The sequence below is a fragment of the Cygnus olor genome, chromosome 3 (genome assembly GCF_009769625.2).
Source record: "Cygnus olor isolate bCygOlo1 chromosome 3, bCygOlo1.pri.v2, whole genome shotgun sequence".
In the NCBI taxonomy this organism is placed as follows: domain Eukaryota; kingdom Metazoa; phylum Chordata; class Aves; order Anseriformes; family Anatidae; genus Cygnus; species Cygnus olor.
In genome coordinates, this window is record NC_049171.1 from 101,671,431 (window position 1) to 101,699,238 (window position 27,808).

Here is a 27,808-nt window from a genome sequence, read left to right on the forward strand (position 1 = left end):
CGCTTCTACTTTAAACCATGGGCAGATTTTAATTGTTCATGTGTGGCCAGACCTATGGGTAAAATAAAGTAGCCATGTTACCAGTTTGGGATCTGGCTGACTGATCACACACCACTGGGTCGTGGGAGGTGTACTCCGGGCAGTCTGTACCAGTGTGTAGAAGTGACTGCTGGAAAACAGTGAGTACTGCTCCCCACCTCCCCTGGCCCAGTTCCTGCTGGATCCCCATGCTGGTTGAAATGCATTTGCCAGTGTTGAAAACAGAAGTATGTGATGCCAAACAGACAAATGGAAAAAGGGAGACAGTGAGTTAGCTGACTTGGTTGGCTGGTCAGTGAATGAGCTGACAGGCAGCTCTTGCATTTGTCTTCAAAACTAGTGACGTTTCTGAGCCATTGTTTCTGAAATCCTGTGAAGATCTCACTTGTCTTTGGGGATAGAGAAAAGATGACAGGAGATGTTTACTCTTGACAAATTTAAATTCACCCAGAACCAGGCAGTTAATCAGATTCAATAAAGTTCAGAACAGTCTTTGTATCTGTCCATCCAGCTTCTCAGTACCAGTGTGATCACAGATGAAAGCACCAAAACACAAGTAAATCATGGTTGGTTGGTTGGTTCTGTTTTCGAAGAAGCCGAAGGCAAAAGCAGTAGACTTGTGAGGATGGTAGTCTGAAGACATCCTAAGTACAACACTTGGGTAGCAGTTTACATACGTGTAATCTGCATTAGAGAGGAAACAAAGTCCAATTTATGACTTTGTCCCATCACAAAGTACAAGTATTTCCCTCAGCACCTTGAACTTTATAACTGACCAAAGTTACAGAAAGGCATGACAAATGAGATGTGGAACATCTAGGTGTATTGTACTCTCCTCACATGCACCCCATAATGGATGGATTTTATTGTTTAACTGTAAAAGCTATATTGTAATTTTAAATCCGTTCATTTAGCATTCATCAGATAAAATCTCTGTCCCTCCATCAGCATCTGACTTGCTGGAAGATTTGGAAGATATGAGCTCATTAAACTGCTTTATGAGTGCCAAGAAAAATGATGAGGATGGAGAGGAGGTTGCTTCTTGTGAAGGGCTGTCTGAAAGAACACCCACCAAAGCTGCTACCAGATTCAGAGAAAATTTTTCTCACCCTGTTAGCAGATGCCATGTTACAGACTTCAGGCCATCAAAGATTATCTGTTATGCCTCTGGGAACTGCAGGCTGCTTTACTCCCTCCACCAAACCCGTGGAAACTGCTTCCTCCTCCCTTCCTTTCCTTTCACAAGCCTTCCTTTCTAAGAACATGTTGACAGACTGTGACCAGTGAGGTAAGGAGCAAAAATTAACTCCCATCATGAGGGTCTACTAGAAAACTTCTTCCTTTTTCAGATTTTTTAAGAGCTATTTCTACTTCCAGATACTCTGTGGGTACTGCAGTCAACAAGCAGGACTCCAGTCAGGTTATGTTCTTTAAAGGTTTTAAATTACTGAGGGCTGTGTTGGTATACAGGCAGAGCATACGCACACTTTGTTAGGGAGACAAACACACACTTAGATGCCCTCTTAAGACAAGATATGACTGTTACAAGAGCCACAGGTGGATCTGCAGCACAGGATCCTCCCCTAAGCTCTTTGGCTTTGCAGCTGCAGGATGTCTTCCTTTTTTTTTTTTTTTTTTCTTTTTTTTTAAATAACAAACCCATGACTGCCTCCCTTTTTTCTTTATGTACAGCAAGTGTCTTCTAAACACTTCTGTGGTCACAGAGCACTAATGTAGTAAATGATGTTACTGCTGGGGTATGGTCCAGCTGAATGAGACACCTGGAGTGCATTTTGTGTGTGCCAAAAGGTCTCTGAGGAGTCATATCTTCATAACAGGAAGATGAAGAGAGGAACCAGTATCTACTTAATCTACTAGGAAACACTGCAAATCGTTATTCATTTTGTTTCTGAATTTTTCTCCAAGTATTTTTATATGAAATCCATTTACTGCAGGTTTGAATGCATTGATTCTTTTTTCCCATCCCAAGCAGAGTTTCTAGCCTGAGTAAAATTCTCTATGCAGTGTGGAAACACTACTCTGGTGGCTGCACAAAGGCACCAAGTTTACAATTGTCTCACAAAATCAGAATTGCAAATGCAGATTTAATATAAAAAGAGAGTGAGGGAAGTAGATTCCTTGCAGTGATAAATTTTCTGTATTTTTGCTATAAAGAAAACTTTACTATGCACAAACAAAATGAATGAAACTTTGCAGAGTTCTTACATTTCAATAGGCTTTAGAAAAGAATTAATGAGAAATCTGGAAGACGTCTTTTCACAGTGGAAGTAAAATATTATTCTTGTCATTATGGCATCATAAAATTATTTTTTATTGTTTTCTCTTCGGGGGCTCAAGTCAGATGATAATTTAGATTTTCTCTAATGCTAGTCTTTGCTAGAAATGCTAGACCCAGGATGTACCAATAGATCACGAGATTTATACTATAGTTGTAGCTTAAGACAGTGACATATTTAAGTGCTGTGCTTAATGTTACTTGAAAGTCCTGGCCTAAAAGACTGAACAAAGACAGTGCAAATGAGAAAAAGAAAAAACAGGTAACACAATGGCTTTAACTGTATTTGGTTTGGTGCTCAGTAGAGTACCCCCTTTGAGTACAAATTGAGCTGAAAACATGTGGCTTTAAAACAGAACATCTCTGAGACAAAAACTTGCAACAGCTCTTCAGTGTACTGCATTTTTCTGACTTTCTGGCCCCGTGTAGAATCATCAGGCACTTTCAATTTCTTTGTTATCAAACTCCCGTAATGATATTTGATTCGAGGGTGTTAACGGAAGTTTTAAACCACACTGACTTGTGTAACAGCATCTCAGACTGAAGATCATTGCCAACATGTTAGCTAGCCTCTTGGGTGGCTATCAGGTGCCCACCCAGCCTCTCTCTTGGTCCACCTCTTCAGCAAGACAGAGGGAGAACAAACAATGAAAAAGCTCATGGGTTGAGATAAGACAGGGAGATCGCTCACCAATTACTGTCATGGGAAAAATAGAATCAACTTGGGGAAGATTATTTTAATTTATTGTTATTGTACTAACAGAATAGGATACTGAGAAATAAAAACAAAACTAAAAACACCTTCCCCCCACCCCTGCCCCTTCTTCCTAGGCTCAACTTCACTCCCAATGCTTCTACTTGCTCCACCTCTGAGCAGTGTAGGAGGGACAGGGGACTGAGGTCTGTTTTATCATCTTCATCTGTGCCACGCCTTCCTCCTCATACTCTTCCCCTGCTCAGTATGGGTCCCTCCCATGGATCGTGTTCATTAAATGCTCCAGTGTGTGTCCCTTACAGACTGCAGCTCCCACCAGGCTTCTTGCTCCAGTGTGGGCTCCTCTCCATGTGCTACAGCCTTGGCCCAGAAACTGCTCCTCCGTGTGCACTTCATGGGCTGCAGTCTCCTTCAGGTCTTATCCACCTGCTCCACCGTGGGCTCCTCCATGGGTTACACTGTGGAGATCTGCTCTGGCTTGATCCTCCATAGTCTGCAGGGGCACAAGCTGCTTCACCATGGTCACCACAGCCTGCAGGGGGATCTCTATTCTTGGAGCGCCTCCTCGTCCTCCCTCTTTCTTCATTCACTTTGGTGTCTGCCGAGCTGCTTCTCGCACATTTTTCCTCTCCTCTCACTGCTGATGTGTAGCATTTTTTTTACCCTTCCTTAAATACGTTATCACAGAGGCACCACCAGAGATGCTGACTGGCTCAGTTTTGGCCAGCGGCTGGTCCTTTTTGGAGCCACCTGGAACTGATGTTGTCCGACATGGAGACAGCTCCAGAGCTCTGCTCCCACAAGCTAACCCTTCAGCTTCCCAGCTACCAAAACCTTGCCACATAAACTCAATACACTAAAGCATGGAAATCAGGGGATCAGGGATGTTTTCCTCAATATTATAACTAAACCCAGTCCCTGTTCTTGTTGAATGCTATCTACATACACCATTCAGTTTTGGGCTTCTAGGCATGACAACCTTGATCCAGGAGCCTTGAGAAGGCATAACAAAACTTCTGTGGATTTGATTTGAAACAGCTGCAATTTAACTTCTGAAGCTATAGTATTATTTTTTTTCACCTTAAGAAAAAAGAAAATGTTGAGTCTTACGTGAACTTAAGCAAAAGTCACAGCTTTGAACTCTAAAAACTTATTTTAGACTGCTAAAGTGGGCTAGGCTGTCTAATCTGTTCTGAGAGTGAGGCTCTCTGAAGGCCTATTCAGAACAGAAGCTAAACATAAGCATCTCGATTTCCCTTTGGAGGAACCTCCCTTTCTCTCCACAGACTACAGAGAGACAGTGGGAACACTAGCTATGCAGGTTTTGTGTCTAAATGTAGGAGCTGTGACAAGTCTGGCCCAAAATGATTAAATTCTACTAATTTATTTTTGGATTGCTCATTTATAACACATGTATGTGCATCTGATCAATAGATGATAAAGTGAAACTAGTGGATTTACAAGTTAATATGCTGGAGTCAATAACTTGCTGTAAAGGCATTCTCAATTCTGGAACCAGCACAATTTGTTTTGTACTAAGGTTTACTATATACCTGTTGGCTTAGTGATTTATTTAAATTCCCCAAGTAATTTAAATATCCAAGGAAAATAAAGAATCTGAACAAAACCATTTATATTTCAGTAGTTATCAAGTAATCTTTTAATAGTTATGTCTTCCATCTCTTTCCTGATTAGTGCATCTCACTAGTGGAAGTCACAAGTAGCTCAGACTTTCTTCTCATTTAGCAAAAGTCTTGCACTGAGAAGCCCGAGCCACACTGGAAGGGTTTAATGGATGTATAAAAACATGAAATAATTAAATATTTAATTTTATTTATGCATTAACATTTAAAAGTGATGCCAGCTAGCTGCTTTTCCTGTTCACTCTGTAGCAGTTTTATCTGTCTGCTTTTGTGTGTATGAATATGAATTTAATGTCAGCCTGTGTGCTTCAGGAGGCTTAAGGTAGGTCTGTATCTGTATGATCCTAGGAAGATCAGTCTGGAAGTTCATCTATCCACCAGGTTCACTTGGTTTCAAGACATTAAACCTGCAAGCAGCCTCTCTTTCTGTTATTTCACAAAGCTCTACAGCCACTTTTTATTCTCATTGCCATCACTTCATCTCTTCTCTTGGTGTAGAGTTAATTCTGAGTCTTCAAATTACATAGCCACGAAGGGACACGACATTGCATAGTGAAATTGCGTTGAACCTTGTTAATGTCAGCAGCACAGTCCATGGTACCTGCAACAGCAAAACAAGATTTTTGCTTCTCTTACCATTGGTCTCAGGGGCTAGTCAAGCTACTTGTTGAGGCTTTCCACTAGCTCCTATGACCAGTAGGTGCCCTCTACAGCAATGCCCTCCTCCAAACTTCCTGCAGGTGCGGGAAGGAAGGTGTCAGACTGCTGCTGAACCTGTCAGTATTTATATGAGAAGCTGTGCTTTGCTGAGGAGTATGTCCTCAAAGTGTACACCTAAATATATGTCCAATCAATGTCCTCTGCTAATACTCAAAAGAGTAAAGGCTGAGCTTTCCCCTGGCTATAGGAGAGTGAGCGGGCCTCCTTACCTGCATAAGCCGCTTCTGGCCTTCTGCTGGGCGTGATTGTCAAATTGAAGGGTGAAATTTTAAGTTTAGCTACAGATTCAGACTAATCATTGGCCTTTACAGTGTAGCTCTAAATAAATTATTTCTGCTTACCTTTTATTATCTCTCAGAAGTGATTACACACATAGCAGGCAAAGTTGGAATGAAAAGCACGGACTGTTTGGTACAGGGCAGAGAAAAAAGAATAAAACAGTGGGAAGTAAAAACCTTTTAGTCTCCTTTAAAATGTTGCCTTTATTTTCCATTGTGTTGGCAGAAAGCAGGGATTTAAAGCTGTGAATTGCCTTGAGGCTGTGTTATCTTCCTCTACTTAGCAGCAGTTAGAACTGCTCTTTTTGCAAGTGTTGGGTGAACGAGACAAGGACTCAGAATGATTGAGAAAAGGGAATAAAATAAGTCTGCACTTAACAATAATATGACACGTCTGCTGTACCTGTGTAAAATGGGATCTAAAACAATCATGATAGTTTCCTGAAGCTGCACACAGTAACACGGGGGGATATTCTGAGACTTAATTAATTAATGCTTGTAACATGATGTGAGATCCTGGGATGAAAAGTCATATATAACTGCAAAGTCTTAATTTTATGGACCACAACTGACATTCAGTGGCATTTGCAAGGAAACTGATGTGGGAGTTCACCTGCAATCTGCATTAGGATTCAGATTGTCCTTGTACAAATCCCCGTAAAGATTTTCTTCAAACTGTTTTTTTTTTTTCCTTTTTTCATTTCTTTTTCCCATTATGGCTGTTGAGCTGTGCAAAGACAAAAATGGTAAATCATTTTTTTTTATTATAGAGGAAAATCATATGCACCATACATAGTCTATGCGCCTATATAAACCCTATACAACAAAACCATAGTAAACTTTTTCACATTTTACAGAAAATAACAATCACGTGGTACTACGCCCAGTTTGTTTTAAGACCAGATGAGAGAAGTTTTAAAGAGTCCAGAGATACTTATCTTTATAATATCATATATGATGTAATTTGAAAGGAGCTGAGGAAGAAGGCTTATGGCACAGATATATGTTGTCATGAATGTCCTAGAAAGGCAATGTGAACACTTCAATAGCAAAAACATCAAATAAAACCAAAAGGCAAAACATTTGATAATGACAAGGGCGCATTCTTTCTACAGTGAAGCAAAACTGATTGCCACATGATACTTAGAGATAAGAAGTTCAGGTGTATAAATTATCCTTTCTTATGGATAACAACAAAAACATTCATGGTTTCATTGCATTGACTTAAAATTAAAAAGTTCTGTGCCGCACTTGCCATTTTGGACACTGGTAGACAAAAAGGTATGAGGCTGGGATGACACCAGCAGCACTGATGTGGCAGTCTCAATTGTGTCTGTTCTGACAAAAGCATCACTCTGGCCATCAGCCAGTAAATCAAATGGAAAATATAGCTTATGGCATTACGAAAACTATAACATTAGAACCCCTTATACTCAAGGGATATAATTCCCCTGCCACTTGCAGGTTTGAGCCCTTAGGCTCTAGCCACTTTGTTAGAGCAGCCATGGTTTTCCTTTCTCATGCCATGGCCACAGACGACGTAGAACAAAAGCCAGAGGAACACTGCTCCTCCATGTTCACAAGCAGTGGCACCCCGACCTGCGGTGCTGCCTTAAACATACTCCTGGAGTTTGTCTGTGTGAATATATTGGTTGTAACTGAAGAGGTATAAAGCGCAGCCAGAGTTTGTGCTTGCTTTTGCCAGCCCTTCAGCTTCCCTGAGGAGGAATTTCTCCCACAGGTTACACCCAAAGAGTGATTCCCCTTCCCCTCGTGACCAAGGCAGACTTGACACATTGCCTGATCTGCAGTGTACTGATGAGTATGTGCATATTCCAGATTAAGCATGCAACTGTTTTTCATTGGGCTTCAGGTATTTTATCACATATTTTTTTGAATCTCAAATAAATATATATTTTTTTGTCTCTCTTATTTTGCCTCTCTTATTTTTAAGAGAAACTTAGTCTTTCTTCATATCCAAAATGACTATTTAAAGCAAAAAGTCTCATTCAGTGAAAGTAAGGATTGCAGATTTGAACTGACCAACGCAAAGTTTGGGGAAAGCAGTCCTGTCAGGTATTCAGTTTTTATCTTTCTGTCTCCATCACGTTCTCATTACGAGGAATGATAAACAGTTAAAAGTGAAAAAATGTGGAAAAAAAAAATCCAAGAAGGTGTGAAACTATTGGTTTACTATACAGTAGGTCTTGTGAGTGTTGTAAGAGATAAAATATTCATGTTAAGAAAAAATGTTGACATCACCCTCTAGACAGTGTCTATAGTGAAATATGTCATTGATATTTTGGCTTATCTGACTTATTTAGTCATGCAAAAAAATCTCTTTTTTGATTTCAATGGTTCTTAGTATAAATTAGACAAATATTACAGCTGCAAATACATTTTTGAGAAGGTGGCACTCAGTGATGTTAGATGAATTTTAAATAAGATGTTTGCCCTTATGTTAAAAAAAAGAAAAGAAAACCTTACAGAAGTGACATGGAACAGGCTACTGAAGTGTTGACTTTGCCCAAAGAATTTTCTTTGAAGTTTTACCATCCGACGTGTGACATTGCTGGTGGTTTAAAAGTGTACTACTCCCGAAAAGCCAGCACAGTGACTGAATGCAGCTGGCTAAATGTGCTTGGAGTCATTCTGCTGCACAATGCCTCCTTGTTTTCTTTTTGGTGCTTTATTTTCAAGTCAAAGCTGGGGACAGCGGTTCCCGCTGAGGCTGCAGCACGTCCCCAGATGTCCAGGTGTGCCAGGAAAGAAAGCTGTCTGCTGTGAAAATGAGCACCAGCGCCACTCGACAGATTCGTCTGCATGCAATTCACAGTTCCTCACATGCTCTGCCAGGAAGGAGAAAAAGGAATTGCAATGTAATACTTGTACATCAGGTATTAATTGTTGTGGTTTGCAGACTTCTTTAAACTTCTTAGATTACTGCTTTTTCTAAAGGTTTCTCACTGGCATAGTCTGCAAACTCCTGTAGGAGTATTGACATACAAAATCACTATTATGTGCTGAGTAGAACAGGGTGGACAAATGAATTTTTTATTAAATAAAAAGCTGCTAGCGTGGTACTCCTAAGAAAGGACAGGCACACAGAGTTTCGGGATAGCCAGCTAGTGTTCTCTGATATAGATGACAAGACTACCATTGCTTTTAAAAACAAAAAAAAAAAATCTCAAAGTTGAAAAAAAAAAAAAGTTTGTCAGGAGTCTGAAGGAAAGAATATTTTATGAGCATGTAATCGAAGCCTACGTTTCAATGAAGACATTTCCTGACTCTTTTGCGCTTTACTTTGTAAATGGAAACCTCTATTTTTAAAAAATAGATTTGCTAAATAAAAAGGCAAGCTCAAATGTAATGAATCCCTTAATATAATTTGCTAGCCACTGTAGAAAGAAAAGACTGCATTGACCCATCTCAGTGTGGGAAAGGAAGATTCCCTTTTCATCTCAGCCAAAGACAATTTGGAAGAATACTCCTTTGACAAAAAATATTTAAAAATGATTTTACATTTACTAAATTACTAATGTAACTTCTGTGGGAATAGAAATGTTGTTTTTGCAGTGTTACATTGTTTAGAAGGAAGGAATGTGGTATTGAGATATGCTTACAGTGATAAGAAAGCTCAGCAGGTGACCTCGTAAATGCAGACAACCAGACTCCTTAGAGCAACCAGGTAAAAATCACTATGTTAAGCCAGATAAGGGGAGAAAACATTACCACCTCAAAAACAGGCCGGCAACTGAAGGCCAGGCATTGTCTGTGAAGCATCAGATAGATTGTGAACCTGGATTACCCACTCCAGTGGGGAAACAGGGGAGGGTCCTGTCATCAAAAAGTATATAAACTGTGTTTTGGAACTAGTAGGTGCGCTCTCCTGCTTGTGGGGCGCCCGCCATTGCAATCGCGAATAAATTACTACTTCACTGAGATCCTCGCCTGAACCTAAGTTATTGGCTACGGAGTGTTTCTCACACTTCTGGTTTTACAAACTTAAACAATTTTTTAAATGTTTATTTCATATTCTGTTATAATATTTGCTTTTTATGTGCCACAATAATTTACACATAAAAATCACCACCAGTGTAGTGCATGTTACTGCTGTTGAAGGGTAACATCAATTGTTAGAATAATGATTTAAAATGAAAAATGTGTTGAAAGGCACTTTTAAAATTCTAAAACAAAATGCAAAGAAGTTCTTAAAATGTAAAATTTTTGAAGTGAAACTTACCAAGTATTTTAATGAAAAATCTAAAATTAATTTTTACACAAATGGGGAGGAAAATAAATAGTGCAACATCAATTTCTGGTAAAATGGAAATTCTGGTCACTTTTAGGCAAGATAATTTCTGGCAAAATAAGGAACACATTAGTTTCTGTTTGCTTTACCTTTGAGATTTTTTCAGTGCTATCTTGGGAATAATTTATATTCCAGTCCACACTGCTAGAGGAAGGAGTGGAGTCATAGATTACCTGTGTATCTGTAAGTTATATCCTTGTGAATTTAAGCATAAGGCTTTAGGACTAGAGTAGATTTTAAAAAAGAAAAAAAAAATGTGTATATTATACAAGCATGAGAAGGAAGGCAACCCAAAGGGTAAGTTAGGGGTTGCAAATGAGTAAGAATTCTGCAATTATGAGGTTTAAGGCAGGGGCTAAGAAGTACGCTGGGAAATAAGCATTAACATCAGAGATTCATCAAAGCGGAAGTACTCCCAGTGCTTTGCAGAAAATGGAAAGGATCTGGATAAGCTGGGGAACTGGCAAAAGAGATAATGTCAAAGGTGAGGATGAACTGAGGATCTTTGTAAAACCCCAAATATTCCCAGCCATTTCTATCACTCGTGGAGGAATCTGTTTGGATTCCTTGATGGAGAAATTGAAAACTCACATTGAAGAATGGTTGGACTAATGTTCTGAGTACTAGGAGACCATAGGTTCCTCCTCCCTCATCCAGGGAGAGTTCAGCATCTCTGCTTGTATAGAAAAGGGAATGTCACCATGAATTACCTTTTCATCATTTATGGCTGGGAGTTATGAAATAACAGGTTTGGATCCCTGTACTACCAGTACCATAGCACTGTGGTCGTCTCCGATGTCACCAAGTTTAGTTAGAGACTCACAGAAAAAAATGAGCTGGTTTTTCCATCAGATACCAAAGATACCTGCTGAATAGGGGCTACTGTACCAAGAGACAACAGAGAGAAAGAAGAAACCAGAGCCTCACCTTGATGCAACTGGGTGATGACTTGCTGAATGTCAATGACCCCCTGAAGAGGTAGATACCAAAGCTGCCTGTTGGGCAGCTCTTGAGAGGTTCAGGGTTCTTCTGATGTGACTATCAGGTTTGGAATGCGTGCCCTGAGACCTGGGCACCTGGGTAAGCTGGTCTGCCTTGAAAAAAAGAGGAAAAGCCCTGAGTGACAACACTGGAAAGTGCTTCTTCATCAGATCGATAGAGTCAAAGATGACTAGGTTGTGTAGTTTTATGCAGTTTAAACATTTGTGCAGGGAGTCCACCTGCAGAGAGTAGTATTGACAGCTGCAGATCAATGCTAATTTTTGATCATTTTCAACCTACAAAGACCTCTTGACCCTGTTGCCACCTTAGGGGCACTTCAAGTAGTCAGCAGCAATCACAGTAGGCAGTGTAAACCTCTCAGACCCCTGACGGCTGCACAGCCGTTCCCGTGCCCTGGAGGAGGACCAAGGGGTGGTGGGGAAGGCAAGCACCTTGCATCCCGGGTGCCACTGCCTTCGAGCGGCATGAAAGGGTGTGCTGATCTGCTTCCAGACTTTAAGTGACTTCTGTACTCATGAATTAAAAAATAAACAAACAAAAAAGGCACTCTGAAGCAAATCTCGATGGATATATTATTCATGATTCATGTTCTCTTGTTTTACTCTTTGAAAATGTGTTAAAACAAGGTTTTGTTTTAAATAACTTTTATCCTAATTTACAGTTAGAGCCGTGAAATTAACCAACGAGTGTATTTGTTGTTGCTAACAGCTTATGCTGCCACTGGCAGCGTGTAAATCATTTTACCCAACAAAAGCAAAGGTGCTGTCTTGCATGGAATAGTGGAGATGCCGTCAGTGCCACCAAAGGGAACGGGACAAGCCTAGGGCTGGTTCACAGCTGGGCTCTGGGCTGCAGTATGGGATGCCTCAGGAGTCCATGTCTGTAGTGTTTACATTAAAAGAATGGGCCTTACAGGAGGAGTGTGAGAGTGCACACTCTTAAATGTTTGCTAGGTTATTCTTAATTTAATGGCTGAATGAGTGAGACTGTTTCACAACAGGCAACAGAGAAAGGAGGGCTTGGAATTGCAGTCCATCAGCTTTCATGGTCAGTCAGTCTTGGGCTACAAACATCTTAATGTTTGCATTAAAATTTTATTTTGTTGGCTTGCTTTTAATGGTAAATGAAATCTGTCCTGTTAGCAGTGTGTAAACATGGGATATATGAGTTCATGGCTTTGCAAACAAAGACTAGGAGAATATTCCATGCAAGGATTGTGATCCTGTACCTGTTTAAGTCTGTGCAGCTGTCCATTGAAGCCAAAAGGCTATCCTTTGCAAACTGTTTTTTTGGTTGTTTTTGTTTGTTTGTTTGTTTGTTGTTGTTGTTGTTGTTTTTTGCTATTTGTATTTTACCATTCCAGCAGGCTGGTATTTCTAGGCTAGAACATTACGTAATTCTTAAAATTAATCATTCAGACTGCCATCCATCCTCTTTTTAGGATCAGCCTCTGAGCTGAGTAAATTCACAGATGGTAATGGCAGCAGAGCAGGGGGAGAAAGCATGGATTCGTTTTCTGGGAGGACATCCCCTGAGCTTACTTCAAAACCAAACAAAACAAAAATACATGTAAACCATTTGCTCTTCAAGAAGTATCTATAGGAGCCAGGGATAAAAGGCATCCCTGGAAGGAATGGTTTAGCAGTCTCCAGAGAACACGGTGAACTGCAGGCAAGGAAATCCCTCCATCCTGTTTCATTTCAAAGGGTGGTGAGGATTGTAAATAATTAAATCTTAGGGTTTAGTGGGAAGACTGTACAGTGTGATGAAAAATATGCCGTTTTTCTACTTAAAAACAATAAAAAGCAAGTGTTTTGTAGCACTTGTCAAAAAAGCCCACCCTGATCATGGAGGTGATAAGAAAGCTGGGCCATTACTTTTTGCACAATGTTTGTAATGATGTGTTTGTACCTTCTGAGAGCCCCTGTGTAACGGTTCAGGGGCAGTAATTTAATGTGACATGCTCCTTTCCTCCCTCCTCCACCCTCGAACCATGGAATGTAAATTTTAGTCTTTTAAAGTTCTGTTTTGAAAACCTAATAGATAACTGTCCTCATAAAAACTATTAATACAGACCACATCCAATTGTAAAGCTAATTTTAATCATGTTTTGTGCCAACATAATTTCTGATGCCAGATTTTTATGCTAAGCATGAACTTCAATTTGAGCTCTGTTCTTTAACCTGCAGTTCATAATTTTGCATTCGGCCTTATAGGTTTTTGGCTATGGTAGTTTGAACGCTTCCACTTTCAAAGATCTAAGCCATAAATGTTTATTAAAAGAATCTATAATGAAATCAGTTTTGTTATTTTTTAATGGCTGCCTTGAGTATGTTGGATGACTGAATGCACGTTGTTAATCATTAAGCACTCATGTTACAAAAAGTGTTTGATAGTATTGCCATCTAGGGGCTGAACGAAATTCTCCATACTGAAATAAACTGTAATTGAACAGGTGCTGCTATTGACAATATACATATGTTTTTGTTTTATAGCCCACATGCTTTCCATGTTTCTTATGACAAAAGATATCTCTAAATGTCCCACAGCAGCCAGAGCTTTTTTATATATAATCTGTTCGAGGTGATTGCTATTTGCATTTGAGCTTACGTTTTTTTGGCAGCAATGACTGGGAATTCCTAACAAAGAATTATACTTTTTTGCATTATTAATCTTGCTAGTGTTTGCCCTGTTTAACAGAAAAAGGAATCATTTATCAGAAAAGTATGTTTATAATCTGTACTTGTGGCATCTTCAGCTTTAATATTCATAATGGTCATTCAAATGCTGTGCTATATTTATCTAAAAGACTAACTCATTGTTGTGAGGAAATAACTATTTAAATATTGATGACCTAACTTTTAATATTTAAAAAAAGAAATTAATATTTCTTTAAAATTTGTTTCTGAGTCTGATCGCCTAACAAATGTTTAAATATTAAACGATTCTAAGTGTTAGCATTTAACAACTTAATGCAACTTACTGAAGGAGGGAAATTGACTGTAGCTTTCTGCCATACGAACGAAGTTGAATTCCTGCCCTCCCCTTCTTCATATCTTGTGTAATTAATGCAAAAGCGTAACTGAAAATGGAATTAAAATATATCAGTGATCAGCCGATCCCTTTTCTTGCTGTGATGAGACAAGTCTGAAGAGTCTCGTACTGAAACGTGCTATTCACCTTCTTTGTTAGCCACTTTTCCTTCCACGGCTGTTGGAAGTAGTGCTGCGGCCATGTTGCCTTCCTCAGGTGGTGCTGAGGGTGGGGTTGCCTCATGCCCAGGCTGGTTGAGGTCCTTCTCAGATGCTATTTGGGGCGAGCCACAGTGCCAGTGGTCCCTTCTCTCCATGGCTGTTGTCCATCCTTCACCCACCCACGTGGCCCTGAGCTCAGCAGGGCTCTCGCATGGTGGCAGTGGGCCCCAGTCCTTTCAGAAAGGCTTGACCCTGTGCTATGGTGGGTGCTGTGGGTGGGTGTGTGCCTCCTGTCCGGCCTCTGCTCTGCCTCATGGGCCTTCCAGACAGAGCAGGGATATCAAAAACAGCTTATTCTCGCTCTCTGTCCAGTCATTTTTTTCACCCCACTTTTAAGGGTTGTGTTTTCAGTAAGGAAATGAGATTGTGCTTCTGGAAACACTGTTGTCTATCCAGATTGCAACACTCTGAGTAGCTGGAACATGGTGGCGTGCCTGCCGAATGTCATTCTGCACACAAGATGTGTGATGTGAAAGGTTCTGTAGATGCAAGAATCACTTGTATACCACATTTTACAATATGTGCCATCAGAGTATCAAGCTCTCTGATACGCTGAGCAAAGCTTAATGCATGCTGAACAAACACTGAGCTGTTTGCTGAGGTTTGGACACTGCAGGACTCCCCAGAATTCAGCTCCAAAGGCTCCACCATAATGACAAATATTTTTGAAAATCCTAAGAGTTTCTTTTCAGGGTTCAGCTATGGAAACCCACCAAAAAAAAAAGACTGATAACCAGATGAGGTATTCTGCAAAGAGGTCAGAAGAGACCCAGAGCTGAGACCTCATTTTCCAAGTGACATAAAGCACAGATGCTGATTACTTTTTTAACTAACTCAAACATCTGTATTCTTGCTTCAGGGAACAAAGCATCAGGCTCATTTATTTGGATTGAAACCTTTCACAACATATCATATTCATGTCGTAGCTGTAAACAATGCCGGACAGGTTTCAAGCCCCTGGACATCTGTGCGCACACTGGAAGCTTCACCCAGTGGCCTGAGCAACTTCACTGTGGAAAAGAAAGAGAACGGCAGGGCTCTGTTGCTGAAATGGTCAGAGCCTTCCAAACCCAATGGCATAATTAAGGTAAGCTCCATCTTGACACTTTGCTTGACACTTCTTTCAAAAAAAGAAGAGGGAAATGCTGAATATCAAATTAAAACATTTTTTTGCTGAAAAGGACTCAGTCAAATGCATTATACTTTAAAATAAGACAGAAGCCCTACGTAAGCACAAGGTACTCTGTGAGCACTCTCTGCTTGTAGTTATATTCAAATGATAATTAACATTCCTGTGCTACCCCCGACTGCAAAAGTTCATTTACAGTGAACCAAACTGTTCTTTTAATGGATAGAAAGCTATGCATGAAAGCTCATTGTCTGAGCTAGCTTTAGCCTTTCCCCTTACTCTAGACATCACCAAAATGCATTTCTAGAAACCCTGGGTCTGACAGAATGCTGTTCTGAAATTCAGGACTTCTTTTAACACAATGGTTTCATCTGACTGTAAACCTTTACCTATAAACTTTGCAACTACAGGTTTTGTGGTTTTTTTTAGGAGTTTTTTGTTTGTTTTCTTTTTAAAGTGTTAGTTAACTAGTTTTTAAAGCTATAATTAGTCTGCAGGAAGCTTTGTGCTAGCTTAGGAAAGCCTGGCAATGAAACTTGGTAACAAACAAACATAATGAAAAGTGTCACTAGATGATTTATTTCTACATCCAAAATGAAAAACAAAACAAAACAAAACAAAAAAAACCATGAAAACAGGATCAAAACATTGTTTTTGTATCAATGATCTGTTTGTGTGGTGTTTGTTACTAGTAACGAAGTCAGCTACTGGATGGTTGGGTAATAGCCCTTACCCTGTTGCAAAGATTAAGGTGTCTCGTCTACAGTTTGTTTCTGAACATTGTTAATTTATAGGTTTTTGTCCTTTTATCCTGGCTTCTGTCCCTTCTCTCCATGAAATTCTTTTTTCTTTCTTTTTTTTTTTTTTTTTCCCCAGACCTACAATATTTTCAGTGATGACAACCTGGAATATAGTGGTTTATCTCGCCAGTTCCTCTTTAGGCGCCTTGAGCCATACACGATGTATACCCTAGTACTGGAAGCTTGCAATGTGGCAGGCTGCACTCGTTCTCTGCCCCAGCCGGTCCGAACAGATGAAGCACCTCCAGTGTCTCAGATGGCACCTGTAATCCAGGCAGTGAACGCTACCAACATTGAGCTGAGCTGGTTGGAGCCAATTAATCCGAATGGAAAAATAATTCGCTATGAAGTTATTCACAGATGCACAAAAGAAAATGCTGCGGGGTACAGAGCAACAATGGAAGATGAGAAAATTGTTTTCACAGAATATAACACTGAAAGTAATGCATTCATATATAATGATAAAGGTTTGCAGCCATGGACAAGATATGAATATAAAATACGCACCTGGAATGCAGCAGGCTACACTGACAGCTCTTGGACTGTGGCAAGGACCAGTCAAACTGCCCCAAAAGGTCTTGCTGCCCCTAGGTTATCCTTAGCATCAGATAACCCCCATAAGGTACTCATCTCATGGGCTGCCCCAGCACAGCCCAACGGTATTCTTCAGTCATACAGGCTGCTAAAAAATGATGCTCTCTATCCTTTCAGCTTTGATGCTGCTACCTTCAACTACACGGATGAAGACTTACTACCCTACTCGCTGTACAGTTATGCGATAGTTGCCTGTACAATGGGAGGCTGCTCTACCAGTGAACCAACTGGAATACGGACGCTGGAAGCAGCTCCTGCAGTAGTGGATCCACCGTCTTTGCAGGCTGTCAGCGCCACTCAGGTTAATGCATCCTGGGCACCTCCCCAAATACAAAATGGAGATATCACGAAGTACATACTGAAAATAAACAATGAAGAGTATTATCCTGGCAAAAACTTGCAGATGTTGGTTTCTAATCTGCAGCCTTACACACAGTATGATTTTGCACTGGTTGCTTGTACTGCTGGGGGCTGCACATCAAGTATATTCCAGTCAGTGATGACTATGGAGGCCCCACCATTAAACATGGAAGCTCCCAGGCTGCTTGTCATGGGCTCAGAGTCAATTGAAATCACGTGGAAAAGTCCAGCTAACCCCAATGGTAAAATCACAAGCTATGAGCTAAGGAGGGATGGTGTTCTTGTTTACTCAGGTCTGGAAATTCGCTATCTTGATTTCACCCTAACGCCAGGCATGGAGTACAGCTACACTGTCACTGCAAATAACAGTCAAGGGAGTGTGACCAGCCCATCAGCTCAGATAAAAACCAACCCCTCTGCTCCATCTGGGATGTTGCCTCCTAGACTGCAGGCATGGTCCTCAAAGGAGATTTTGGTGGCCTGGGATCCTCCTATGAAAGTAAATGGTGACATTAGAAATTACACAGTCTCCATCCACAAGCCTGCTGAAACAGGAAAGAGAAGAGTTGACTTTGATGCATCTCATACTTCCTTTGTGAGACGATCATACATAGTGGCAGGGCTAGAGCCCTACAGTAGGTAAGTCTGGAAGATTTTGCGTGTTGAATGAATGCTGCAAGGTGATTCAGTGGGCTTAAAAGTGACCAGCTTTTGAACAGCTGGGTTTTAGTTCCTAAAATGCACATGATAAAAACAGGATTTTTTTAATTTATAGTAACCCCAGCTATATATCATCTTGATGAAGTGCATAGGGTTGACCTGGGTTTTCATTGATATAGGTTCAGTACTCTGTTACAGACTCCAAAAGCTGTAATGTTCTTGTGAATCTTTCGCAAGCCGTCTACATTCAAGGATAAATAGCACTTTAGCTGACATATAGTTAGGGGTTAGACCAAAGACTGGCTAGCTAGCCCACTCACAGAGTAGCTGAGTTACCATCAGCAGAGTCACACCAGGAGCATGCTTGCCCCTTTGAACTGAAAAAGAGTGGCTTGTGTTTATACAGGACTCAGCTACCGTAAGAACACACTTGATACTGAAGTAATGTCTTCCCGACTAATTCTTGATTATTTACCTGACCTTTCCGTATATATTTGTGTAGGCATAATTTGTGTGTGTTACATGGTTGATAAGTCTGTCTACTATTTACATATAACTAATCTAAATCCAAAGAGAGAAGAGTAATAGAGTGAAGTTAGTGATGATACAGCTCTCAAATGATATCCAAATCATCTCTTACAATGAATCATCATTTTGGCTCATATCATCAAAATTAAAACAATTTTGATCACTTGATTCCTGCAGATGTTAACTCTGCTTTGAAAAAAAAAAAAAAAAAACAAAAAAAAACAGAAGACAGAGTTCTTACTTTTTGATATACAGAGGCACCATATATAATCTGTGTGTCAGAGTTGATGCAAACTGATTTCTTTTTCAAAAACGCCAAAGACCAAGAAAAATTAAGAACCCCCCATGCATATATTCACATTTCATGCAGAGTCTGTATTTGCATTTGCAGTGTTTTAATCACTTTGTTCCTAATTTGCGTTCCCCAAGGTATGAGGTACAGCTCCAAGCTTGCACAGAGCTGGGTTGTGCCTCCAGTGAGTGGGCATCAGTACAGACGCTGGAGGCACCGCCAGCAGCACAGCCTGCCCCTCTCATAGAGATACAGACCAGAACTGGGGGCTTCCAGCCAGCGTCTTCCATCCTGTGGACTGGCCCACAGCAGCCCAATGGGAAGATTTTATACTACGAACTTTACAGAAGGCGGACATCTCAAGCCCATGCAAATTTAGAGCTCGTGCTTGTTTACAATGGTTCTTCAGCCTTCTTCAGAGATGACCGGTTGATGCCTTACACAGAATATGAATATCAGGTGGGAATTACCATCACTTAGCAGTGACACCATCATGATTTCTGTACACTTTGGGAATCTTACTTTACACTTAAAACAAACATACACATCTCATTTCTAATGTTAATAGTATTGTGATACTTAAACGATTGTTGTTAATATATTTTAAATAGTTGAGAAACTGAAAATGATTTTGCACAAGTAATGCATTCATTCAGCATTCATTTTTCTTCAGTGTAATTGTAAGAGCCTGTGTTTCTTGTATGGTAAATGTTTGAGTACCCTCCAGAGCTTTTTGCAAGGCTCTAATGTTATGTAAGTAGTGTGAAATCCTAGTTCTGAAGAGACAGCCTCATTTCATTAGTTTTTCTTTTTTTCCCTCCTCCCCTAGTCTACTCTGGATTATTTTACTGCAAGATCTTAAGGTAGCTTACATCAAGAGAGACTGGGGCTGTTTTCTCTTTAAAGTAAATAGTAGGATCACAAGCAGTTTTCATGGGTGGTTCAAAAGTGAACCACCTGTTTGTTGTTGATGGCTGTTATTTCTCACACACATGGGTGTGTTTTACTATTGTTCTTCCTATGCAGGTAATGCAGGGAGACCAGTTCTGCAATTCAGACTGAGTACTGCCTTTCCTTACTAGAAATCAGTAGTACTTTTGGAATTAAACTGTGGCATAGGTATTGTCATCACCGGCTATCAACAGTGCCTTGGAAACTGGGCCCAAGTTTTGTGCGTGTATCTTGGCCCTTAATACTAAATCAATTATCTTCTTATACGTATCAGTTATCTTCTTTAGCCTTTAGTCATTTTCTGTGTCAAAGTTACAGGTTTTGTCATACAGTACTAATAATAATGTAGGGCCTTGTTTGATTTTAGCTTATGAACTGAGACCTTTGTTATTTCTAACCATCTGACATTCCTTCCAAGTGTTTAGATGAGTTAGTGGAGTTTAGAATCACACCAAAAAACAGCCTTGAATTTGTTGTTCCTAAAAGTAAGTGGCTATAGTTTCATAGCAGGATGAGGTTGTTTTTTGCATATAAAGGTGCCTATGAATAGGCAATCTTATTAATCCCTAAACAGGATACCAGTAAGCCTCACTACTGATTCTATACACAGTATTTGTACACATGGTATGTCTTGAAGCTGATTTTGGCAGTCCTCAGATGTCTTTACAACCTTTTCCCTAAAATATAATAAAAATTGTTCAAACATGGATTTGTTTTGGAAAGTAGTAAACATGGTGTGTTCCACTTCTTGAGCTCCTGCAAGGTGGTGGCAATCTTTCTTTTACAAGTTCCTTTGCTTTACAGGATCACAAGATAATTCAGGTTGGAATGGCTCTCAGGAGGTTATTCAGTCCAACTTTCTGCTCAAAGTAGTGTCAATTAAGAGGTCAGATCAGGTTACTCAGGGCTTTATCCAGTTGCACCTTGGCAACCTTCACGGAGGGAGATTGAATAATTTCTCCAGACAGTCTGCTCCACTGCTTGACTGTCCACATGGTGAAAAAAGCTTTTTTTTTTACATTCAATCTGAACCTCTCTTGTTTGAACTTAAGCATGTTTCCTCTTCTCCCCCCACAACATAGCACTGTGAGGAACCTGGCACCACCTTCTGTTAGCTTATGGCTTGGTGCTGGAGGGCTGTAGTCAGGTCCCCCCAAACACATCACTTGTCCAGGTTGAACAAGCCCCAGTCCCACAGCTTATTCTCACAGGCCAAATTATCCAGTGCCCTGATTACCTTGGTGGCCCTCTACTGAACTTGCTCCAATTTATCAATCTTTCTTGGATTTGGGGGCCAAAACTGGACAAATGCTAAGTAAAGGCATGTTATCACTTCCTTTAATTTTCTGGCTATGCTCCTGTTAAAAAGCTCAAGATGTTGTTGCCCATCTTTGGTGCCAGAGTACGTCGCTGGCTCATGTTCAGCTTTCTATCTGCTGAAACCCTCTAGGTCCTTCTCCCTAGCTAGTCAGTCCCTACCCTGTAGTGCTGCAAGGAGTTATTCCTTCCCAAGTGCAAGACTTCAAATTTGTTCTTTCTGAAATTCATAAATATCGTGGTGACCTATTGCTCCAGTCCCTTCCGAATGCCAGACCTGCCCTTGAACATATCAACTGGTTCCCTCCACTTTGGTGTCAACTGCAAATTTGATGAGAGAGCAATTTACAGATCAGGTTCCTTGGTATCTGTGCTCTACTTCTGCTGTTGGGTTTTTGGTTTGGTTTGGATTTATTTTGATTTGGGTTTGGCTTTATTTATTTATTTTTGTTGTTGGTGGTGTTTTTTGAGGCTGCTCAGGGCTGTGTCCAGTTGAGTTCTGGTCCAAGTTCTCCATCCCTCAATCTCCAAGGATGGAGATTGTACAACCTGTCTGGGCAGCCTGTTCCAATGATTGCCTACATACGTCTTGTTTTTCTTTCTGCCTAATTCCCTTGTTTCACCTTCCTTCCATTGCCTCTTGCTCTGTTACTGTCAGAGTCCTGGGACCTGGAGGGAGGAGTGCACTAGCTTTCTTCATAAATCAGTTCTAGCATCTCTAATTTGGGTAAGGAAAGGATTCTGAAGGGACAGTTATTAAATTATTGAAAAAAGAACCTGGTATACTACTAGAAAAGTGTACTTATTGCAGTTTTCACAAAGCCTGTCTTCACTGCTTGATAATCACAAACCTCTTCTTCCTTTTGATGTTTCTGAATTGATAGCATGTCTTTAACTTAGCAGCCAGTGTGAAAAGTCTGTCTATTAGCTTTGTGCTGAAGGAAATGCTGAGTATCTGTGGGCTGACTACTTCTTCTTGCTGATTACAGGTCCATGTTACTTGAACTTAATGACATCCCTGAACTGAAGTTCAGAGAACTGAACTTAAGTAAATTTAGCAATACAAGAAATGCTATAGCAATACTTACCAAGTTAAAAAGGATGGTTACTTCAAGCCTGAATATATACTACACTTTAAATGTATGTTCCAGTTGTCACTTCTATTGTGACCAAAGCTGTTTTTTGTTTGTTCGTTTCCAGAAACAGCATAGTTTAGTATTTTAAGTCCCACTGTGAATAAATATTAAGGTTTTCTTTTCTTTCTCCCAGCGTAGGGCACATCTGTAGGTCCACAATACCGTGAATTCTCTTCCCCATTTGCTGTAGTTTATAGCAGAACTATTGCTAGACCAGATTTCCTTACTATTTTGATGAGGATCTGTGAAGAATGTGAATGTAAGTGTGGATGGGGTTTGGTAGGCAGCAAGTAGCTGAAGCAGACCCACACTCTACTTCTTAGTTAGGAATCTTTCTTAGCTAAAGAAAAACATCTCACGTTGTTGTCTGGGCTTGAAGTTGTTGATGGTGACTGTGTTATATTATCAGTTGGACCCACTTCCAATTACCTCAGTCAGAAGCTGTTTTTTGGGGAATTTGATAGCACAGACATTTGTTTGAGTCAAAGTTTTTAATGATCTATTGATGACAAGTAGCAAAGAAAGTCTCTTGAGTGGATTCCTGTGGTTTGCCATGATGTATTCAAGACTGCTTTTTATCTTGGTTGTGCTCCATAACCGGGCTGAGCTGTTGACTGGGACCCTAAATCTTTTTTTTTTTTTTTTTCCTTTTTTTTTTCCACTAGTGGCCATTTATTTCACTGTGAGAGGTTTTTGCATGCACGTGTTTGTCTTCTTCTTATGTCACTTGCAGCAGTCCTCTGGGATCTATTCTAAGCTCTTCCATTGTTGACAATTTATATCTTGCCTGTGAGACAAGTTATTCATAAGTATAGGGCTTGGCTTTTGCTATTATGCTGATGAAACCCAGATTTATATTTCACTTAAACTGGATATTGATTCTGCTGTCCCTGCATTTGAGGCTTGTTTGCTGGACATAAAACTTTAAATGCAACTGAATTTCCTCCAGCAGAATGCAGATAAAATCAAAGTGCTGTGATGGGACTCTCTCCAGCATTTTTGGAGGCATTGATATTTAGTTCGATGAACCCGGACAGCTTCTTCTGATCTGAAGTCAGAATTTTTATTTTTTTTTCCTTCCATTGCTGGAAACTTCAGCTGAATATTTAGGACTTGTAAGACTAGATGCAAAAGTTGCACTTTCAAAAATGATGAAGTCACTTCAGAAATTCATGCTGGTCAAAGGGACTGTGCTCCCTAAATGCTAAGGTCACAATTGTTCAAGGAATTTAAGCACTTTTATTCGTCAGGGGCAAGATCTACATAAGCATATTAGTGCTTGATAGGTTTCAGTGGTTTCACTGCCAAGTGAAGGGTCTAGGAAAGATCCTGAGATATACCAGGGGAAATACATTTTGGGTCCTCCATCTTGGACTCTCACAGAGAAAACAAACTTTGGAGAGATATATAGAAAAAAAAAAAAAGAAAAAGGTGCAAAGTCATGAAGATTATGGCAGGACCAAGTACATGGAGTGCAGAATATGTCAGTCCCCTTGGTCACTTTCAGAGATGACAAAATGACACTTGGCTTTGCCAGCCTGTCTGTCAAACTGCTGGCTGAGCTCCAGTTTGTGCTGCTTAGTTACTGACAAGCAGCTAAGTGACTTCTTCAGCTTAAAACAGGGTGAAGCTGTTTCTCTGACTGGCCGGTGATGGATAGTTGCCCATTTGTACTATCCCTCATCTTTTGGCTTCTTTTCATCATTTTAATTCACCATTTTTTCCTGTCACCCTGACAGAAAGATACACCACAAAGCAGTGACAAAATCAAACGTGGTTCTTTCTTACACTCCATGCTCTCTATCTCCTCTTTGTTTGGAAGAGAGGATTTTCTTGTAAGGTTTTTGTGCTCCCTTGCTTCCAAGTAAACAGCGTCTCCTGCTGTGCAGGTATTAGACTTCCAAGCTCGACTTCCGCTTCTGAAAAGTAAAGCAGACATAACTATATGCTTTCATTGCGGTAACGGCGAAACCTACTCTAAATACCCTTTTGCTGAACTGGATGCTTCCTTTGCCCTTGTACAGTAGGGCACACAGTAGGGAGAAGCACTATTTGAAACCACCCAATTTCTTTTATGTAGCCCCCCTTCACACACCATGTTTCTGTTGCTAACACCAACCTAAATTCAAGTGCGTAAACAATGTATTGATAAAGCAAACCTTGATTTTTGTTCATTAAACTAAATAGGGATATTAGACTGGATTTTTTTGGTTTCCAAAATTACCGGTGAGACTGTTACAGCATAACTCTTGCAAGACTTTTCCCAGTACATTGTGTTTCTGACATATTCAAAACCATGGCAAGCTATCCTTTAAAAAGACATTAGTGTGAGTACTGGGGGAAAATATACTCCAGGGCTGTAGATGACTTGATGTGATTTCCTTGATTGTATCTTTTTATTTATGAGGCATAATTTATGACTGCTGAAAAGCAAACTAAAATGAGTGATGACTAACTACAGCCAAAGTAATAAATCAGAAGCGGAGAAAGAAGTGGTGATTTTGATCGAATCTATTGAATTAGCTGTTGCCCTTAGCCATTACAGGTATTGGAAAGACCTTTTAATATCTGCTTATCTCTCTCATGGGAACTTGGTAACTATCTCATTATATACCCATAGGAAACAAATTATTTAATTTTCTGCCTTTTTAGAGTTAAACCTGTTTACATCTCTCATTAATTACTGGTGTTATACTATGTTATATGAAATGAGCTTCCTTTAGAATTTGGTAATTTTGTGTAAGTCCCAAAGTGCTTGCCTGTAGTCTTTGTCTTTCCCTTTTCCCTCCCCACAATGGGTTTAGTACTTTTATTATGAGGATTTGATTAGTGAAGATGAATAGCAATGGTAAAAGGCTCAGATTATCACGATGCTAGAAGCCTGGACCTAAAATCTATCCCATTATATGTTTATGGCCTCTCTAAGATGCTGACTGAATGCTGAAGAGGGAAAAGTATGGATTTCAGGATGGGCAATTAGAAAGCACACATTCGTTTACTACCTCTTTGTACCCCTGGTCATGAGTGGACATGATACCTTCTGTCCCTTGCCTTTGCTCTGTCCCCATTTGACAACCTCTTTTGAAACTTTCTACTTTGTTAATACCTACCTGACACTGCAATGCCCAGATGTGAATACATTATTGCAATGCTGGATGCTAGATTTCTGTAGACAAGCTTTGTGCTCTGAGTTGGGCTGGTATTGCATAAGGAATCCCAAATTACCCAGGCTGCACGTCAGTCAGATCTGATAAGAAGAAAGATTTGTGAAAGCTGCTGCAAATGATGGTGAGAGGGAGCTTGTCTGCGTTTCTCTAATTTTAACTAGCCAAGATTATGGACTCTTCAGTTATCTTGCAGAATGCTGTTCAAGCACAAATAAAAACTGGGTGCTATGTTTGTGAAACTTACTGATGTCATATCTTATATACCCCTAAAATGTCTTACTTTCTTGAAAAAGAGCTACACTGTGGAAACTCTACATTTATTTGCCTGTAGGATAAGAAATTGAACAAATCTTGGTGAAGAAACACAAAACAAAGTCTCAAGGTAGTCCTGTGTGTTTAGGACTCCAGGAAACTATAGTAGAACGGGAGGAGTGGTATGAGTTAGTCTCTGATACTGTTTATCTCTCCTCCTATGTGCAGAGTAAAGCTAGTGTTGAATCCCTTTTGGAAAGACCAGCAGACACAGCTGTGTGCAGTCCTTGGGTTCCCAAAGGGCAGATACCTAAGTCGTACCTGACTCTCATACTCACGTGAAAGATGAGGCTTGGTCTGAGCTTGTGGTTCTCCAGAACCAACAGCACTGCCTCTCTACCCCACAGCTCTAGTCAGGACTCAAAGCTCAGGGTAGGCAGTGATTTACTGATGAGACTTTGTTTTAAGGCAAACAGCTGGGTTCTGAGTGCCTGCAGGAGCTCGGTGGAAGCTGCTGTCACAAACAGAGCTGAGGTCTTGTCCCTCACAGGAGCATGACATTAACTGCAGTGTGAAGTGGTCTGATGCACAGTGCCTGTATGGCTTGGTGGGAGCCAGGAGTCACTGCTGGTTGGCAGTCAGCTGCTTGGCTCCCTGTCTTTTCTGATTTCCTGCAAGGAGGAATTCTTCTGTGTGAAGAAGATACCAGCTTTCCTTGACCTTGGAAGTCAGCAGGACTGCTGCCTCCAGACAGGCAAGCTACCACCAGTCAGCCCACCCTTCTGCCTGCTGCTTCCCTGCTATGCTTCAGCAGAAGTGAAGGAGAATGAGACCTCTTGGAGAGCTTCTCATTCTCCATAGGAATGGAGAGGATTCCATCTCAGGAGCTTCCCCGTTGGCCCCTGTGTTTAAAGCTGTAATGCCTGTCACATTGCTGGGGCCAGGTCTGAGACATGAGTGTGTTGAGCAGGCAGGTGTTAGCCCACGCATGTCCTCTGCCAAACTGCTGCTCAGTCAGCTGTAGTTGTGCTTCCTCTTGTAATGGGAGTCATGGGATCAAGATACCACTTTATCCTTTGGGGGGATTTTTGGCCACATACTGCATTTTCTGCCTTAATTACAGACTATCTTTGTCCTTTGAGGGGGGTTAATTTGAGTGCTTTATTTTGGCAGCTTCTTCACCATCCTTTTTTCATCACAGAGAGGCTCATCTGCCACACTGGAAGAGCTGTGGGAGTGTAAATCCAGCTGGTTTTTCCCATTAGCACCACCTGTATGGAATACATATCTTCACAGATGATCTCCATTTGATAAAAGAAAAGCTTATTTTTTTAAAATTCAAAACATAGATTTCCCAGGTAAGGACCTGGGGCTTCAAGAGATGTGCAGCAGACACACCTGGGGGACAGTTGTGTGGCTTAGAGATGAAGGCTTCTCCCACTGTCAGCATGTAGGATACCATGATTTTTTCCATCTACACCCTAGGGCCATTGTGATTTTATTGCCCTTTATGGGAGGAGTTGCTACTCAGCTTTCCAAAGCTTGATCAAGCTGGGCTGACTGCATTCAGGCTGTGTCCATTTTCTCAGAAATTTCCTTTATGTTCCTCTTAGGTTTTGCCCCTTCTTGCTGCGCCAATGAGCCCCAAGTTGTCCTATGATCATTCTGAGTGATGTGTCTTCTCCAGTCTCTTCCAGGAGATAGATCTGTGAAGGCTCACTGATGATGGGAGCAACAACCTTCGTAACCTGTAATAGGACTTCTCTAGTTCTCCAAGCGTGTGGGCTCCAGAGAGGTTTCCCTTGTCTGGCTCCACTTCAAAGTGCAGTCTGGGCCAGAGGCCAGCAAATTGATAAAGGATTTTAAATAGTATCTTGTGTAACTAATTTTGGAGCCCTCTCCTGGATTTTGGGGGCAATGCAGCCATTAGCAGCCATTCATCTTTTGGCAAGGTGCTGAGACATGCACCATGATGTCAGACTTAATGCTTTTGGAGGCAGTATATTCAGAAAGTCAAGTTATAAGAAACTTTTGATGTCTTTCTGCTGTCTATGCTTTGCCACTCAATGCGTCCCTGCCTATGTGAGGTGTAACTGATTCTTGTTTGCCCCACATGCCTGTGTGCTCTGAAGTAGCTTCTAAAATCTTCTACCATTATGAACAACAGATGATGCTGTTGCCTACTAAGATGTTTATATTTTTATATAAACGCAATAAATATTTTCTGTGCTGTATATGTCACGTCTTAGAAGGACTTTTTTTGATCCCAAAAAACTTTTTACAGAAGTCCAAACTATGGAATTTCAGATTAGCCAGGCCTTCAGTCATCCATGCTTTTGTGGTGACTTATTGAGGAGCCATGA

At 40.6% G+C, this 27,808-nt stretch overlaps 1 protein-coding gene across 1 annotated transcript in view; it reads left to right on the forward strand.

The window, feature by feature from the left end:
* Positions 1-27,808, forward strand: part of USH2A (usherin) — a 420,079-nt gene that overhangs the window by 376,834 nt on the left and 15,437 nt on the right. Inside the window, 3 exon segments of the mRNA XM_040551919.1 lie at positions 15,119-15,346; positions 16,265-17,781; positions 18,760-19,081. Of these exon segments, the coding sequence (XP_040407853.1) occupies positions 15,119-15,346; positions 16,265-17,781; positions 18,760-19,081 (2,067 nt within the window).